Source organism: Hippoglossus hippoglossus, chromosome 17, assembly GCF_009819705.1.
Source record: "Hippoglossus hippoglossus isolate fHipHip1 chromosome 17, fHipHip1.pri, whole genome shotgun sequence".
In the NCBI taxonomy this organism is placed as follows: Eukaryota; Metazoa; Chordata; class Actinopteri; order Pleuronectiformes; family Pleuronectidae; genus Hippoglossus; species Hippoglossus hippoglossus.
In genome coordinates this window covers 15,514,785-15,532,324 of record NC_047167.1, presented here as the reverse complement: position 1 = coordinate 15,532,324, position 17,540 = coordinate 15,514,785, and the positions used below count along the sequence as shown (strand labels likewise).

Genomic DNA, 17,540 nt, shown 5'->3' with positions numbered 1-17,540 from the left:
AATTTGGTAAAGTTTGATTGAATTAAGGGGGCATGCTGCACATGCCACTAGCGGCCAGATGATGGCTCTCAAAGTGTGTGATTGTTGCACAACATGCAGACTAAGTGGCTCAGTTCAGAAATCCTTAATTAGGACAGACACTGATAACTCTCTTGTGTTTACACTGGTTGCTGTCATCTAGGTTTGGAAAACAATAACAGATGATATAAAACTCAGAAAGCACAGACCACCGAGTGCGACCCCTCACATGATAGTTAGCGTGACATTTGCAGCAGTAATCCAATAGCACAGGCTATTTATTTACACCACATCCCAAGTGTCTGTGCTGACAGGGACACTAAACCCCCGTCACGGTTCTCTTGATCTTCAATGTCAGGGCCGTGTTTCAGATAAATTGTGTTTTCCATGGACTCTTGTTCACATAGTTTATTCACAGAGACGAATGTGGGAATAAAGAAATGAAAAGGGGACAGAGTGAGATGAAGCTCTGGCACCTGTCACTCCTTTGTCCCGAGGACACACTGCTTGTCCTTTGGCTCTGAGAGTTGGTGGGGGGGTGGGTGGGTGTTGACTGAATTAACAGAGGCTGCAGAGGATAGTATTAATGTTTGGGCGGTCCTTACCCAGAGAAGAAGCTGTCATCTCCTCCACCGCTCCTCCACTCGACTCTCTTCTCCCTAAGCTCCACGAGGGCCGGTGTGTGGTTAAAGATAGGAAGAAGAAATAAAAAAAGACTGCAGGAGAAGGATGAGGAGTAAAGTTAAAGCCATGGAGAAATTTGTCACAGGCTTGGATGCGTGGCTCGTCAATGCCATGTGTTTGGTTGCCTCCTACCTCTGGCACAGGCTGTGGGATGTACTCTGCTACGGGAGGAGGCACAGAGCGTCTACTCCACCTGCGTCTCAGGTACTGATTCGACTTCAGGATTAACACTCAGACATTCGCTGAGCCACACAGGTCAACAGGTTTGAAAGCAGCAGTGATATTAACCTTGTTACAATGGTAGATGTTGATCTACCATTGTTGTGTATTTTATGGTTTGTGGACCAAGCATTGCCGAAAGTATTTTTGTTGGTGTCATATATACGTGTTTTAATATTAGTTGATGTAGATGGGACAATTTTCAGGACAATAAAACACCTATTCTATCGCAGTCCATTGGAAATCCACTAAATTGTCTTATTACAAGTCCAACTGAACAATATGTTCTCTTTAAAGTATTGTCTCTAGGATGGTAGATTTAAAGCTTCAAACGTTAGAAGGAGGAACCATTTTTTTTGCATTGTCACCTTTTCCATATGATTACGGAAGGATAAGATTTACATATTGATCATCATTCATAGATATATTGCATATAAAAGCAACTATACCTGTACCTCATGCCTTGATCACTTACTTATAGATATCATTAACAGATTTGGACTGTCCTCAGAGGGGATGGCTGCAGCTTTAATGACCTTCCTTATGTGATAATATTACTGTCCTCATTGTAATAACTTGTGAAGCTGAATATGTTTTAATGATTTATTACTGATGATCTACAATTGCTTAAATTCTGTGGTCGACATCCAGCTCACGAGTCTTTAGAACACACATGTTGCCAGCAGGAAGCAGAGGCTGGGTGCTGTCATGATTTATCGTTGCATCAGGTTTCTTGAAGACTCAGCCATTTCTAAATAACAGGGATAATACTGGCATGTCCCTTTCAATCATAATGGAATAACTCCACTTTGCTCCCAGACAACAGAGAAGCTTGTCTCGTAAGTTATTCATTAAGAAGCTTAATGAAGCCATCTTTGCGTTGCCTTTAAAGTGCATTTCATTTGTGCAATTAAGTGCTTGCTTTACACTCGCTATGCTATGTTCTCTCTAAATGTCAAATCTAATTGAATTAGTTAGCTCAACATATGGGGATTATATCCTTGCAGCATAATTCTCAGTATCTGAGTGACAGGTGAGGCTGTTACAGTCGTGATGCATGAGTAGCTGTAGTTATGCTATGGACATCAGCAGGAAGGATAGAACATGAGAGAAGGTGTTGGTGGTGTTTATGAGTACAGAGATTTGAAAATGAGCTGTGAAGGAACAGTGAGCTCTAGTGGTGGAGCGTGACACAGGCACGATGGAGGCTCAATATCACGATTCTGCTGCCATCTAGTGGTGAATAAATGACATGGCTGCTGTGATGCAGAATTGTAGCACTGTCATAGTGCTTGCCAAAATAATATATAGGTTTGAGTGCATGTTATAGGGTTAGCTATTTCTTAATAAAGGTAAGATATGAACCTGCGTCACTTGTTTAAATTTGTGAAATGCATATTTATACTTGGTGTGAATGTATTCGCTGCACATGGAACATATATACACACATTCTGCAGTTATCTTTAATTCTGTGATAGTATGCTGCAGGGACAAGCTGAAGCCCCCTCACCCGCTCTTGTTTCCATTCCTCTTTTGGCATTTAGGAGATCCACACTGACATTTACGGCAGGAGATCCTCGAGTATGCAAATAGGCTTTCTTTGCATTCTGTCACTAACCTCGGATCCATCCTTAATGTATGGGGCTTCTTATATTTCCATACTGCTAATAATAGTGCATCTGGAAATATCGTGCCAAAAGAAGAAACACTGGACTTGAAAGTATTTCTCAAGTACAAGTGGGGTTACTTGGGGTCTAATTTAAAAAAAACCCTGGTTACATGAGATCCAGGTTGTTATCTTCACTTAAATATGAATACACTTACTAATTCAGATATTCAGTGGTTAATCAGCTAAGTGTTTTTATTCTGTAGTTTTTAAGTAAAAAAGCCACAAAAGCATTGACCCCAAATCCAGGAAGTTACTAAAATGTGAATGTGTGTTGCTTTTCTTAGTCATCTGTGTAATCTAAGAAGCAACTGCATGTTGGACAGAACGAAGGAGCAATCTGCCCCTGGCAGCTATTCTGACACGACCCTCACTGTGTTATGTCACCTTTTCTAATCCCCTGCCTTAGACAAGCATTCTAATGTCAAACACTCAGAGAAAGTTGCTAAATATCTTGTTATTCTTTTAGAGCTTAAACAATATATATGCTGACAAAGTTAAATTTCAAAATTTCAGAAGTTTTGGAATTTTTTTTAATTAATTTCCAACAGTTCTAGGAAAACTTTGTATGTTTTGGAAATGATGAAATATATTAGTAAACCTTATACATCTATAATTTTCCCTATTGAGAGGATCATTTTAAATTTAAATGGACTTTCTGTGTTGAAGTGTGTAGAGGAAAATAATCAATGAATTTTTGTCCCCGAGAAGAACATTTGTGTTTAGTTGCATTTCACTGCTTATTCTTGAATGATGACAAGCAAATACAAGTGATGCATGTATGTATTTTCTAAAGTATTATCAGGGAAATATTTATTATTTAAAATAGGTCTCATTATACAGAATGGTACATTTGACATTATTATCATATATCATGGAGTGTCATTTTACTTTCCCACTTCATCAATGTAAAGGTAATTTAACTACTTTATATTTTACTGGCTTAAATGACTGCAGTGCATGATTTCTATGTTTAATGCTAATCTGAAAAGTAGCTGTTTGAAATAATGTCTACATATTTTCCATCAGTGCTGGTTACAGAAGTTAAGAATTGGACCAGGCCCACATAGTTTCACGTTATTTAATTTATCGGATCATGTCCAGTTCCAAACAGCATTAGTGGACACCAGATGAAAATCTCTCAACAACCGTATACTTCTAGACAGATGTACAATGTCCTGAATCAGCACAACATATAGTCTAATGTTCTCTAACCCTGTAAAACAAAAACCAAAAAGTCTTGTGACGAGCAGCAGCAGAATGTGCTCACATGCCAAGAGAAAAGCTGAGATGACAGGGAAAGAACAGAGGAGACGTCCTAGACGTTAGAGCAGGGAGTAAAGTTTCATGGCTGCCACACACATTTAAGCCCGCAAGTTTCCAAGAGAGAGCATAGCCAGAACTGGCAGGCGGCGCGTTGTGCGAGTGGAGACCGGAGAGGTGACTGGACAGTAGCCACGGCACAGAGACCCACTGCTTCCCAGGACATTGTGTTCTCTGTGCGGGAGGTGCTGCTCCATTTTGAACAGTTCACCTTCTCCCAGACGCCGAACAAACAGGCCACATGCTGAGGTCATGCTATTCAAACATATACCACATAGCACATGTAGGGATTATTCAGGGAAGTTTGTTTTGTCAGTTACAGACATTACTACTCAACATGTCACATGGTGTATAAAAACAATTATGCTTTAGTGTAAAGCTTAAAACAGTTGTTTATGTAAAATGATCTTAATATGTCTTGATTTAAGTGTGTCTCTTATTTATTGTTATTATAACCAGCTTTACGATCCACTTATTATAAACAACATTATGAAGCCACAGTGATAATCCAGGAAATCAATTACTTGAGCTAGTTTAATGATCAATTAATTGTTTTAATTAATAGATACATTTTTACAGAAATGAACCTTTAAATATCAGGTGAGCTTCTGAAATCACATTTCATGCTACACACATTTGTTTTTTGGTACATCTGGTCAGACAAGAACAAAAATAGTTTTTCGGACAAACAGACAAACAAATCAGATATCATATTTATAATTCACTGAAAAATCTTTAAAATAATAGATAATGGAAATAACTATTAACTGCAGTGCTAAATGTATCATACTAATGAAATTAAGTCAGATTTATACTATTGATTTCAGAATCATTAACTCATGAACTAATGATCAATGTGCTTTTAAATGTACCTTTAAAGTTCATACCACAAAGTCAACGAGGACACACACATGCACACAAACACTGAATTATTCGTCACATTTTTCCCAGGCTTTCCAGGGAACTTAATGCATTTGACATTGTCTCCAAGCATCCTGATCCTTTTGCTGTGACATGATCTAACCACTCTAATCATGCACCAGTGAGACAGGGCAGTGATTTCTCAGCTGCCACCTTGTGCGTACACATGCCTCTATGGGTTTGGCAGAGGAGGTGATAGAGCACTTTGAGCGCTGGTCAAGATGCTGTGATAAAGTCCATATTCGCTTTGTGTCACAGGTCTGTTTATATCCCCTGCAGCGTTTCATAACCCTAAAGTGCCCGTCTGATAGTTACATCGCAACTGAGCCTTTGACGTAAATATACTTTTTTTCTCTTTCTTTTGACACTTTCGGAAACAATCACTTAACATTCTTCATGCAGCTCGAGTGAAAAAACCCCCCCCAGCCCGGTCGGTGTGTTCCCTGCACACCACGGCATAAGAAAGTTGACAATCCCTGCCCCACAAATTGACACAACATGCTGCAAATGACCTATGTTGTCTGTCATCTGTTGGCATCCAGAGACAGGTGTGAGCGTCCCAGTGGCTGATTGATGGCTGGTTTCCACTCCCATCTGTTTCTGCCCCGTTAGAAGCACTTGTTTTTTCCCCTGTAGTCATCTTACATGACTGAACCCAGAGGAAAAATGAGACTACAAGGGGTCAAGCTGCTCTTGCCCAATGCAGTTTGGTTCTTATAAGACAGAAAGTGACATGCGGCCTCGTGTGCGATGACCTGTCGGGAAACACGAGCTGACAAGTAAACTCCGTCCATTCCGTCACATTACCCTGCGCAACCCTGCTCTATCCGCCAAATTCACGTCCCTCCTTGGGCCTTTCCACCACGTAGATGGCTTTTGGCTCGAGCCACCGGGGTGAGGCGGGTTTGGCTGGGGTCAACGTGGCTCAGTTTGCAGTCCGTGCCTCTGTTGTCAAAAAGCATTTCATGGTGGCTTGAGCAAAGCCGGAGTCTCCCCTCGGCTCTATCACCTGTGAATTTATGGCGGCTAAATGAGTTTGGGAAGCGCGTGCGGATGAACTTGTCAGGAAATAGCTTGATTACACAGCAGCGAGGCTGTCGCAGACCTTGAATAATCGTGAGGCTGTGAGTTGATTAACACATGTCTGTTATTACAATAAATCATATTTTGACTTATAGGGGACACGGATTACGCTCATATTACAAGAGCTAAGTTAAAATTGAATCTGTACTCTTTTAATTTAAGTTATCAGTAGAAGTTTGTATCAGTGAGCAGGCATTGTATAAATCACAAGTGTCATGTCTCTTCTTTCAGCAGAAGGTTCCCGGGAACCACAGAGTTCCTCACGTTTCGACACTGGGTGCATGTTACAGGCGTTCAAGAGATACGAGGGCATTCGCATTGCAACACGGTCCTGGTTCACATCGGTGCGCAGACAGAACCGCAAGCAGCGCTGCTAAATAACCAGCAGCTCGGACCTTTCAGTCTCCTCAATGCCATTACGGTCATTTGATTTGTATTTTTGTTTTTAAGTTGTCAACACAGCTTCTATTTTGAGTTTATCTCAACGTGTTCTTCCGCTTAAAAAAAACCCCCCACCTGGGAACTCACTCTTTACCCGTCTCCTTTCGTGGACACCTGCTCAGTCCTCTCAAGAATGTGAACCAGACACGTCCACCTGTTACAGCGAGTCATTCGAAAAGGATTTTTTTTTTTTAATGAATGAGCATTGTCCCACTTGTCTTACACGTTGAAGAAGGACTGTGTACAGTGACCATTTTGACACCTAGCAGGCGAGTGACGGTGGTGGGCTTAACACTTGAAGGCTCTCAAATGTCTCATAGCCCAAGCATTGCCAAGCCCCCACCCCAAACACTTGACCCCTGCTGACGTAGGCTGTCCATTTACATTTAGGGACACCGGCTCACTCCATTCTTAATACCATTGCTATTGTGGAGAGAAGGAGCCAGGGATGAAGTCTGAGAGAAATAGATTTTTTTTAAATGATACTTTTCAGAGCTTATTCCACAGGGTTTTACAGTTTTAGATATTTTAAAACTTCATAGCTGTCAAGGTGGAGCACTGAAAGGTAGAGCTGGCTCTGATTTATACTTTGTCACGGACGCTGCCAGTCCTATTTTTGTCTGAAGTCGGTGTCTTAACGTGATTTTAATATCACTGGAAGCCATGAGTGCCTTGGTAGTGAACACAGAGGGAGACGGCGTAAGCCTCATCCAAAATCGGGTTGAGTCGCTGAGCAGCAAGATGGACAAGCTCATCAACATTCAAGAGAAGGTGCTGAACCGCCTGGACGGGATGTCTCAGGACATCGACGGCATCGAAAAGGATATGGAGACTCTGAAGGTTGACAAGGAGGAGATCCATCTGCCGCCCAGGGTGATGAGCCAGACCCAGGTCGTGGGGCGAGAGGTGAAGGAGATATGCCAGGAGATGAGCACCATCATGTCGGTGGTGAACCAGCGCTCCGAGCAGCAGGCTCAGAAGCTGGAGGGGATGGAAAAGCTGGTCCTCAGCATGCAGCAGGTGATCGGCTTCATTGGGGAGACGGTGAAGAGTTCCAAGATTATGGAGCTGATACTGAAAGGCCCCACGGCTCGGAAGGGCTGCAAACCCAAAGACAATAAAGTAAAGCAACCGATCAAGAAAAAATTGTCTACAGACGCAGTAACCAAGAAGCTGGACAAGGTGAGGTTAAGAGCCTGAAATGCTGAAAATCTAAACATATTTTTGTACAGTGTAGTCTCATGTAAATGGGCTGAATTATATTATTGTTGCATAAAGTGGGTTTTAGAGAAATATCATCCAACTTGTGCTATTGTTGCTTTGGACTGAGAGTTTAATATTCTTGCAGTTTAGGTTCTGAAGTATGCATTTAACATTTTGAATCTTGCATTTGATATTTCCCAGTGCATTTATAATTTGAAGTACTTAAAGGTGTCGCAGTCCGTCCATCACTATGGACGTCTAGTCCTGATCTTGTCAGTGTTGTCAATGATGCTATCTTTTCTGACTTTGCTGACTTTGATTTTTACCAGGATCTAGTTGTTCTTGGCAGAACATGTGAAAATGATCATAGCAGTAAAGCATCCATGTTGCCTATGAATGTGACTTGGCTCATGTGCTGAATGCTTCATTTAACAGGCACGTGTAATGGGCCTCAGTATACTTGCCAATTTGCTGATTGAAGACAAAGTGATTAAGGACACAAATGTTCATGGTGTTATGTAAGTTTCTTCACAATACGTACGTCACAGCTTATATAAAGTCCCGATTTAACTCAGATTTGTACCTACCCCTGCGCTTAATGCAACGTGGCCATCTTGGCATGCGGCCGGCTGTGGGACCTCCCGGCAGGGCACGAGAGGGCCGGTGTGAGGCCAGGGGTGAAATGTGAGTGGCCCAGTTTAGAATATGCTGTTTTTGGAACGGGGCTGCAGTGTTTGTGGTCTAAAAGGGCTTTAACCCCTTCAGCTCACAGGGAGTTAGGTGTCAACAAATTGTAGTGAGTCGCTCTGACTCACTCAAACCGGATTTGCTTCCACCTGTCCGTGTATCCCTACCTCTGTCCATTTAAATTCTGTGCCACCTCTTAACCACCGATAGTTTCCAGTCGTTACCCCCTCTGCTGTAACCAGGGTATTGCCTGAAGTGCAATGTGATTCTGCAGCGGAAAATAACTCTTCATAAAATTTTATTGGGATTCCTTCTGATAATGATGTCAAAGCAGTTTTGATTTAAAGGCTCCAATAAAGATCTGCATTTAACACAGAACGCAGCGCTTGAGAACCGCTGGTGCAGGTTTAGAAAAGTAAATATGTTTTGATAAAATTATGATTGTTGTTCCACTGCACTTTGCACTTGTAGGTCCTGATGAAGAATTTGAGTTTTCAATGCCCAAAATTTCAACGTTGCCTTGTCTGGATTGTCCAAACTGGACAAGAAGCCAAACCCTTGAGACTGAATGACATTTCCTGTGACAGCCATAAATCAAACCTTGAGGATTTTCCCTTAATAATCCCATCATAATTCAGATCATGACACTGAATAAAGGTCAATAAGTGCTGCTTGGAATCAGAGGCTTCTGTTGCACTTACAGGCATCACCACACCACTATCACTTGCATGGCTCTCAATGTGAGGAGCCATATCTCTTTTCCTCTGTGACCTACAAGCAAAGTGCAGAAGTACCTGAGTGATTGTGACGTACTGCGGCCGTGTTATCACATACTTGTAGAGATAATTGCGTCATTCTGCACAGTTCATAACAGCGCAGTCTTCTATTCGAATGCGCATATGTGTTAAATTAAGATATGACTTGGACAATGTGGATCCTCAATTTACGACTTAAATTATACTCTGATGATTGATGACCACATACCAATCCGACGGCTTACATGTGAGTCACATTTCAAGGAATCTCCGTTGTCGTCAGAGCACTTGTCAGGTGGTTACTCCATCTTCCGCCACCTTCTGAGGTGTGAGATTTCTGTCTGTTACTGCGGCCTCTGCACGCTACCCCCCCCCCCCCCCCCCCTCCACACACACTCTCCCAATCAGAGATTTGAACTCTTGCAAACACTGCTGTCGCTGGGGAAACGCTGCGCTCCAAAATACCCCCCCCCCCCACAAATGTGAGACAGGCCCCTGCGGTTCAAGACAGGTTTTTCCATTTGCTATAACCTGATCACAGAGTGTTTAGTGCGTTTCCTCAGCCGAGAAATTTGAACAACAGCCTACGGCCGCTTGTAATATTTTCCGCTCGGGGTCAGCATTGCATTCCGTCGCCCAGTGTGACAAGTGATAAGCTATAAATTCACTGCCCTGCTGCTGTCTCTCCATCTGCCATGAATAATCAAAGGCATGCCGTACCAGTCAGTCTGCGCATGGAGATAAATGTGCTAGTGTGTAAGATGAAAACAAAGGAGGTGCTGCTTCTACTTTGTCCTCTTCATAACTTTATGTTTCATTTCATCCAGTTATTGATTAATTTGTCTTGTGCATTTGCCATTTGGCCCTAACTTCATCAAACCTTCCTGTCTCTGTCATTTCACTGAATTATTTACACGAGTTCTGCTTCATTTCTGATGTTGTCTGACCTTAACTACATCATATTTTATGTTCAGTGTTTTGTTAACATTCATATTTAACATGTAATATTTTGTATTCCTTTCCATATAACCGACTAAACGTTGCCATCTTGTCTTTTTACTAGAAAACTACCTCTAATAAAACCAGTAAAAGGAATCAACAGATAACTCCTGCATGTGAGCCCAGTTCTCCGCAGCCTTCTCACAAGATAAAGCTCCACGGACCAAAGAATTTCCTCGCCCCTCGCAAATGTGGAAGATTTGTAGGTGTATCGTGCTTTACAAGCTGTTTTCACAAAGGAACTTGTCTTTTCAATTCGTTTGTGCTGTTTTCATTTCTGTGTTCAACAATGTTCGTCGTGTTTTTGGCTTAAAGGGCTGTAGCTGTTTTCGTGAAATGTCCACAAAATGTGAGATGTTTGCATAGCTAAACCAATTTGTTTTTATATTTGCCTTTTAATTATAGTAATGTTTGGATAAAGAAGAACGTCAAGCTATTCTTATTATATAACATTGTAATTCAGATTATTTCTTTTAAAATGATATCATGCTATGTCAAAAAATTGTGCCGTTATATTCTTTTGACTGTTTTTATTTGTATTTCACAGATGAAAGACCATAAAGCTAAAGACGGGACCGAGAAGCCTTGTTTAAGCCCACAGAATCAAAAAGCTCAAAAGAGGATGAAGCCCCCTGACACAGCAGGTGCTGAGATCCACATGCAGTTATAGTTTATAGTTGTACATTTATACACTTCTACAACAGAAATGCTGTATTTTAGTGCTTAAACGTCCAGGTTCTAGGTTTATATAGTTAATATAAATGCATGCTATTGCTCACAAAGCGTCTATGCCATGAACATGTTTTGTGTTAATGTGATATTCTTTTAAAAGTGTTGCTATACTTGCATGGGAATCGTGACAAAGTTCAAAAGGTCGGAGTGAGATATTTGACAACCTCACGCTTTACCCTCTAACCTTTCACAGCCTTAAATATGACAGGAAGCTATGATATCAATATTTGGCAGGTTGTAAAAGTGTAAGTGTAAATTCAGTTTGGACTTTGATTTTTCAGATAATATCTCCCTGAAGAAGCAGGTTTTGCTTCTGGAAGAGGTTCAGAAGCTCAACAGGGAAAATGTAGAGAAATCAGATCACCAGCTCACCACCGGATTTCTGGATCTGGAGGCCGGAGTTTCACCCAAAGATCAACAGCTCGATGCCGCCGCTTGCAATTTGGTGGACTACCTGCGAGAAGATTCCCAGGTGGCCGAGAAACACGAGGCATCGAGTGAGGAGGGAGCGGGGGAGAAGGTAGCTGAGGGAGAGGCAGTGGTCACAGAGCAGGAACCCAAGCTTGATGTGGAGGAGGCTGGGAAAGAGGATGAAGAGGTCCCAGAGGAAAAGAAGGAGGAGGAAGCTTCGGCTGCAGCCCCAGAGATCCCTGCTGAAAAAGAACCAACTGCTGCGAGGTAGTAAATGTTTAATCAATATAACATCTGCAATGATTCATAAACTAATCAACAAACTGATCAACAGGAAACCAAGCAATATTATAAAATGTTATTAGGAATTAATAAAAAATATATAGTGCCAAACAGTCAACGATTGCATGTTATAAAATGTGAAACATGCTACATGTTATGATATGATATAGCTAAATTACGTTATGTTGACAAATGTAAAGTGTGAGTGTGATAAAGGTCCTGTTTCTGGTAGTTAATTATTCTGATCTTTTTAATACATCAAAATCAACTAAAATTATCAAGGTAATGTGATATTGACCATAAAGACAAAAAGCTCCTTTACACAGTTCTCAGCACAGTAGTCTGGAGATTTTGTATCTAATATACAGATTTATTTCCAGATTTGTCACTGATTCATTGACATGTTGAAAAAGTCCCAAATTTCACCCAAATTTTGCTGTGCTCGATCAGCCACATCTTTGTACAGATACTCTTGAATTATAATATTAATAATAATGATAATAATAATAAAAATGTATACCATCAACTTGTTTTTGCCCTGATGACCACAGAGAGGCTACCCCAGCTGAGCCAGACCAGAAAGCAGAGGGAAACGGCCCGACTGCCAAGACCTTTGTGACCGAGGAGCACTTTTTGGTGGAGGAACCCACAAAGAGCCCCGTGTTGGAGGAGGAGAAGAGAGGAGACCGGGAGGAGGAAGAACGAAAGCTTGAGTCTGAGGGCTGGGCCGTGTTCAGGGCAGATGGAGTCGAAATCCAGTTAAACCTCAAACAACGGCTGGAGAGAGAGAAGAAGGGAAACGATGCAGGAAAAGAGGAGGAGGAGGAGGAGGAGGAGGAGGCTGAGCGGTACTTTATTGGTAAGTCAAAACTCATGAAGATGGAAGATTAAATAATAATAATAATAGCTATAATTCTTGTAGTCCACTGTGAGGCAGTTATGCAATTATTAAATATAACAAAAATTACATGTTAGAGATATTTGAAGATCCAGTGAAGATCCAGTGTCTAAATTTGCTTTGGTAGTTTGAATTAAAATGCTTAAAGGACTCTTAAACTGCATATAAATTCATACTAGAACGAGACTGATGAATCTACCCGGCTGATAACTCAGTCAATACACATTTTTTGTGTGTATGTCACCTGAGAAGTGACAGCACAGAAATACCAAAGTGTGTTTGAGGTAATTAAGACACAGTGTCACTCCTTTGCCCATCTGAGAACGCCAGGTTGGTACAGCACAGCAGTAAGAAGTAATTTAAAGCCTTTAGGGTTGTCTGGCAGCGTAAGTAGAAGATATAAAGTCACGCTTCTCTGGTATCAAGGCAACAAGTGTGTTTATCATATAGCGCGTTAGTGCACAATGTGCTAACTTGATTATGGCAGCCATGGCCCCTGTCGAAGACCTCGCTGTAGCTGAGCAACAATGAAGCCCCCGTGTTCTCACATTCCTAATAACCTGTTAATACAGATTATATCTTTTCTCTTGCCCCCCCCCCCCCCCCCCCCCCCCCATCCGACTTTAGACACCACTCCTCCGCCAGCAGCTCCTTTTAATCACCGCATTGTCTCGGCCAAGCCAAACCAGATCATCAACTTCTACACCATCAACTGGCAGGAGGTCCTGGGAGGGTGAGTGTTGTACTTCTGAAATCAAAGATAGAAATCAGAGCTACCGTGACGAGTTGAATCATCACACAATCAGAGATGATGAGAAAGAGTTTCAATTCCCATGAAGCCCGGTTGCGTAACCCACCCCCTCTTCATCCCCTCTCCTCTTCTCTCCCCCTGGTTCATAACTTCAGAGTCACAGCGGTTATTTTTACTCCAGGACTGAGTGGTATGTGAAACTGTATCCACGGTGCCAGCTGGTAGCTAATCACTAGGTGTTAAGCCAAGTCTTCAAAGAGGAGACAGAGCGCAGCTCAGATTTAATGAAATAACAGATTAGGAATCCCTGTTTGAAGCAAGATCACTTTTTGATTTCTCCTGGGAAAACACGTAAAAACTCTGTCCTGTTCCACAACTGTTTCTCTGCCTCTCAGCTGTACGACTTCAGATGGCAATTTCGGAAATCAGCTTTTTTCTTCTCTATCCCTCCTCCAGGGGCCGTTTTGGCCAAGTGCACAAATGTGTCGAAAACTCCTCGGGTCTCACTTTGGCAGCGAAGGTCATCAAAGCCAGGGCTCAGAAGGAAAAGGTACAGCACCGAGCGTACACTGTCATGAATAATGAACGAGTCCTATTTTATCAAGTACAGTGACAGTGAGAGCCACGACACATGATATAAAAAGCAGGAGAGGGGCTCAGTTACACATTTTGAGTACATAGTAGTACGCTACAAGGCCACACTTGGAACAGTAGCAAAGGGAATACTTCTCACCTAGGTGAGAAATGTTTGACCTAGAAGAGAAGATGCATTGTCTCATAGCAGAGAACAGCTGACACCTCTCATCGTGTGTGTGTGTGTGTGTGTGTGTGTGTGTGTGTGCTGGCTCGCCTGTGTCTCTGTGTGTTTGTTTGCATTTGTGCGTGTTTGTCTGCTTCTGCATCTGTGTGTGTGTGTGTCTGTCTGCACCTGTGTTTTTGGTAGGAGGTGGTGAAGAATGAGATCCTGGTCATGAATAATCTGGACCATGCCAGCCTGATCCAGCTCTATGCAGCTTATGAGTCAAGGAATGACATCATCCTTGTACTTGAATAGTATGCTCCTCCTTCTTTTATATTTTCAGCACATTTCGTTTATACATTTCAAAACATCTCATTCATCACTTTATCGCTAATGAACATCCTTTGAATTGTACTGATTTAGCGGGACACCTGCAGAATTTCTGCTAATTTATTTGATTGTTAATTTATTTTACATGAAAAATTCAGTCTTAAAAGTTTTTGTCACCATAAAATGATACTTAATATTTGATAAGCTTTAAATTCTGGGAGTTTTCATGTTTTTTATGTATTTTGTTTTTCACCTTAGTGTTGGTGGAGGGGAGCTGTTCGACAGGATCATTGATGAAAACGACACTTTAATGGAGCTGGACGCTGTGGGGTTCATCAGGCAGATCTGTGAGGGCCTGCAGCACATGCACAAAATGTACATCCTGCACCTGGACCTAAAGGTTATAAAAAACAACATTTAAATAACACACAGAATTTAAACACTCTTGTGGTTTTATCAAAGCTCTGTTAAAATACTTGTTTTGCTTTGTATTTCAGCCAGAAAATATTCTGTGCGTGAGCCGCATTACAAATAAGATCAAAATCATCGACTTTGGCCTCGCCAGGATGTAAGTGCGGCTATTTGCTTCTATTTTATTTACAGTTTTATTATCAGCTGGACTCATGAAAATTATTTATTCTATCTCTGCATAGATATAAACCAAGGGAGAAGCTCAAAGTGAATTTTGGCACCCCGGAGTTTCTGGCTCCTGAAGTCATCAACTACGACTTTGTGTCGTTCAACACAGACATGTGGAGCCTCGGCGTCATCACATACATGCTGTGAGTAAACACGCAAACACCGGCATTTACATTTTCACTTTAAATTCGTACTGATGTTACTGACTGTACGTCTCGTCCCGTCAGTCTGAGTGGTCTCTGCCCCTTCCTCGGTGACGACGACAACGAGACTCTGAATAACATCTTGGCCTGTCAGTGGAACTTTGAGGAACAAGAGTTTGTAGATACCACAGAAGAAGCCAAAGATTTCATCTCCAAGCTCCTTATTGTAAACAAAAGGTATCGATCAAATGTCTAATGTTAACATCTGGTGATACTTATTATTGAAACACAGTCTATGCATTGATTATTTATGTGCCACTGTGTTTGTCATCAGTTGGAGGATGGGGGCGTCTGAGGCATTGAGACATCCTTGGCTTTCTGACACAGCGCTTCATCATCGCCTTAATACAAAGGTAGAGAACACAGTCCTGGCCTGTTTATCATAAATAAGATGAATAATGACGATAAATCTACTTTGAACATGTGGCAATGGACAATGTGTGGGAATGATGTTTATGCCTCTTTTAAATGTATGTGTACTATAAAGGTTTATATTTCTTATGTGGTAGAAATGCCATAGTAAGCAAAATATGCAAATTATAGATACAGAAAAATGTTAAGGGAGTAATATAATATATGCCACTGGGCTAATAAATTAATTTGAATAAATCCTTTATTCTTGACCCTCTCTGTTTCACAGAAAACTATGTGCAGATCACGGCGATCATCATGTGTGCCCACGACTGATAGTTGAGGTTGGTCTGCTGTTTTGTTTCTTTGACACTTTTGTCACATTTTGATTTTTGAAAGTCTTTATTCTTTTCAGACATGTAAATATTGCACACAGCCAAACATCCACAAGGGGGAAGCATGTCCCAAATTTTGTGCAGAGACCAGAGACTTTACCTTCCTTCTTTCAGGGCTCTGCATTGATGTGACAGCTCCAGCTGTGGCCACCCGGACCAACCCTCCCGCCCATGTATGTTACCCGAACATCAGTCGATGCACCTGCGGCATTTTCCTGGAATGTATAAAGCAATATACAAGTTAAGAGTTTTATTCAAATTAGGAATGCATTGCAATGCTCGAAAAACAACAGGGGAGGTAAATAGAGAGAGCATCTTTCAATATAATTCTGTTTCCATGCCATAAATGTGACCTTTTCGGAGATTACAGTGTTCAGTTATTGTTTAGACTGTGTTAGAGAGGTGATACGTTAACTTTTACACACGTGTGGTGATGTTTTATTACATTACGTGACTCTGTAAGGTGTTTTTTTTTCTATTATCTCATCCTGTTGTAGATTTTAAATCCAAACGGTGCTAAGGTCACAATCTGACCTTCCTTCATTAGACGCACACGCGTATTGTCATAAATAAATATGAGCTTGACTGTGTGAAGCACCTTTTGTCTTGAAAGTTGAACATGCACATACTACTATATACTGTACTCACCCTCACTTACTTATAACCAAATACACTGCGCTGTCATTGTTTGCTGCTGTTTTCATGTCCTGCTGATACTGTAGATAAAAACCTACGTGTTTAGAAACATATCTCATCCTCTTGCAGCGGGATTCAGTCGACGTGACTGTAATGATCTCCCCTCTCAGTTAGGAATATTCTGTTTGGGCTGTAAATAGACGCTGAACTGTAGAATAAAACCCAGATGTTGTCATATCTTAGTGGATGTGAACTGTACGTGAGGACAAAAGGGAATTTGTGTGGCTGGTGTCATGAGCTGTAGTATGTGCACTTTATATACAGTTATTTATTTTATCATATATCATACCCGAACCTACGGTAGTACCACTGGAAAGGCTTGTGTGGTCGAATCTGCTCATGTCTCCTCGTGCTTCGTCCTAGTGTTTATATAGAAAATACATTTCACCAATACATGTCTTATCAGCAAAGTTTAGTATTTTCTTTTCTTCTTTGTTGCATGTCGTATTATGTTTACGTGAGATTTAATAGAAAATAATTATAACTTAGATGCGTTTTCCACATTACAAAGTTATCTTGAAACTACCTTCTGTGAAGGTTCACTAACTGAAAGCAATACACTACCTACCTATAATGTAGCCTAAGTGCATTAACTGTTGTTAGATGTGTTTATGTGATGTTATCTTACCGTCATGATGAATGTTACATTAAATGTTGTTGAACGTAGAGAGATAGTCAGAGAACTTGTCACCACAGAGTGTTAATTTCAAATTCAGCATGTACTTGTGAAGTGTGCACACGTCCATTAAACTGAAATTGTCTCATCAGAGTTTGTTTCCTTTTTTTCTATTTTTGTCAAGGTTCAGTTTAAAGGTATAGCCGAGAGTTAATAAAACTGTAAAGGGGCTTAATACATAAATTAATTAAATTAAAGTTGAAGATTATATATATGTGTGTGTTTTTATATTAGAGAAAATACAAATACATTATGCATTTAGAAGAACATATGCCATGTGCCAATAGGTAGCATACATACATTGTCATACATAGAACTGGGAAAGTGGTACAGTCAGTTTGTTGTCTTCTACTGTTCTCAACCAATTATTTTCAGCATGATTCAGTTCTCACTTTAAACTCTTTCTTGGTTATTGAGAGGAAAGCATTCGCCTCCCTG

General features: G+C 41.1%; 1 protein-coding gene across 2 annotated transcripts; it reads left to right on the top strand.

Annotated features, from left to right (window-relative positions):
- The first annotated feature begins 6,761 nt into the window (after positions 1-6,761).
- Positions 6,762-17,195, top strand: mylk4a (myosin light chain kinase family, member 4a). Of its 2 annotated transcripts, XM_034614384.1 has the most exons (15): positions 6,762-7,537; positions 10,064-10,201; positions 10,547-10,643; positions 11,013-11,409; positions 11,976-12,283; positions 12,950-13,055; positions 13,530-13,623; positions 14,017-14,126; positions 14,401-14,542; positions 14,640-14,710; positions 14,796-14,924; positions 15,009-15,161; positions 15,259-15,337; positions 15,625-15,679; positions 15,845-17,195. In XM_034614384.1, exons 1-14 carry the CDS (start codon positions 7,019-7,021, stop codon positions 15,676-15,678), a joined length of 2,397 nt encoding a protein of 798 aa, XP_034470275.1. In that variant the 5' UTR covers positions 6,762-7,018; the 3' UTR covers position 15,679; positions 15,845-17,195. The 2 variants fall into 2 exon arrangements, with proteins under 2 accessions (XP_034470275.1, XP_034470276.1); XM_034614385.1 differs by lacking the exon at positions 10,064-10,201 and having other exon boundaries at positions 6,763-7,537.
- The last annotated feature ends 345 nt before the right edge of the window (positions 17,196-17,540 follow it).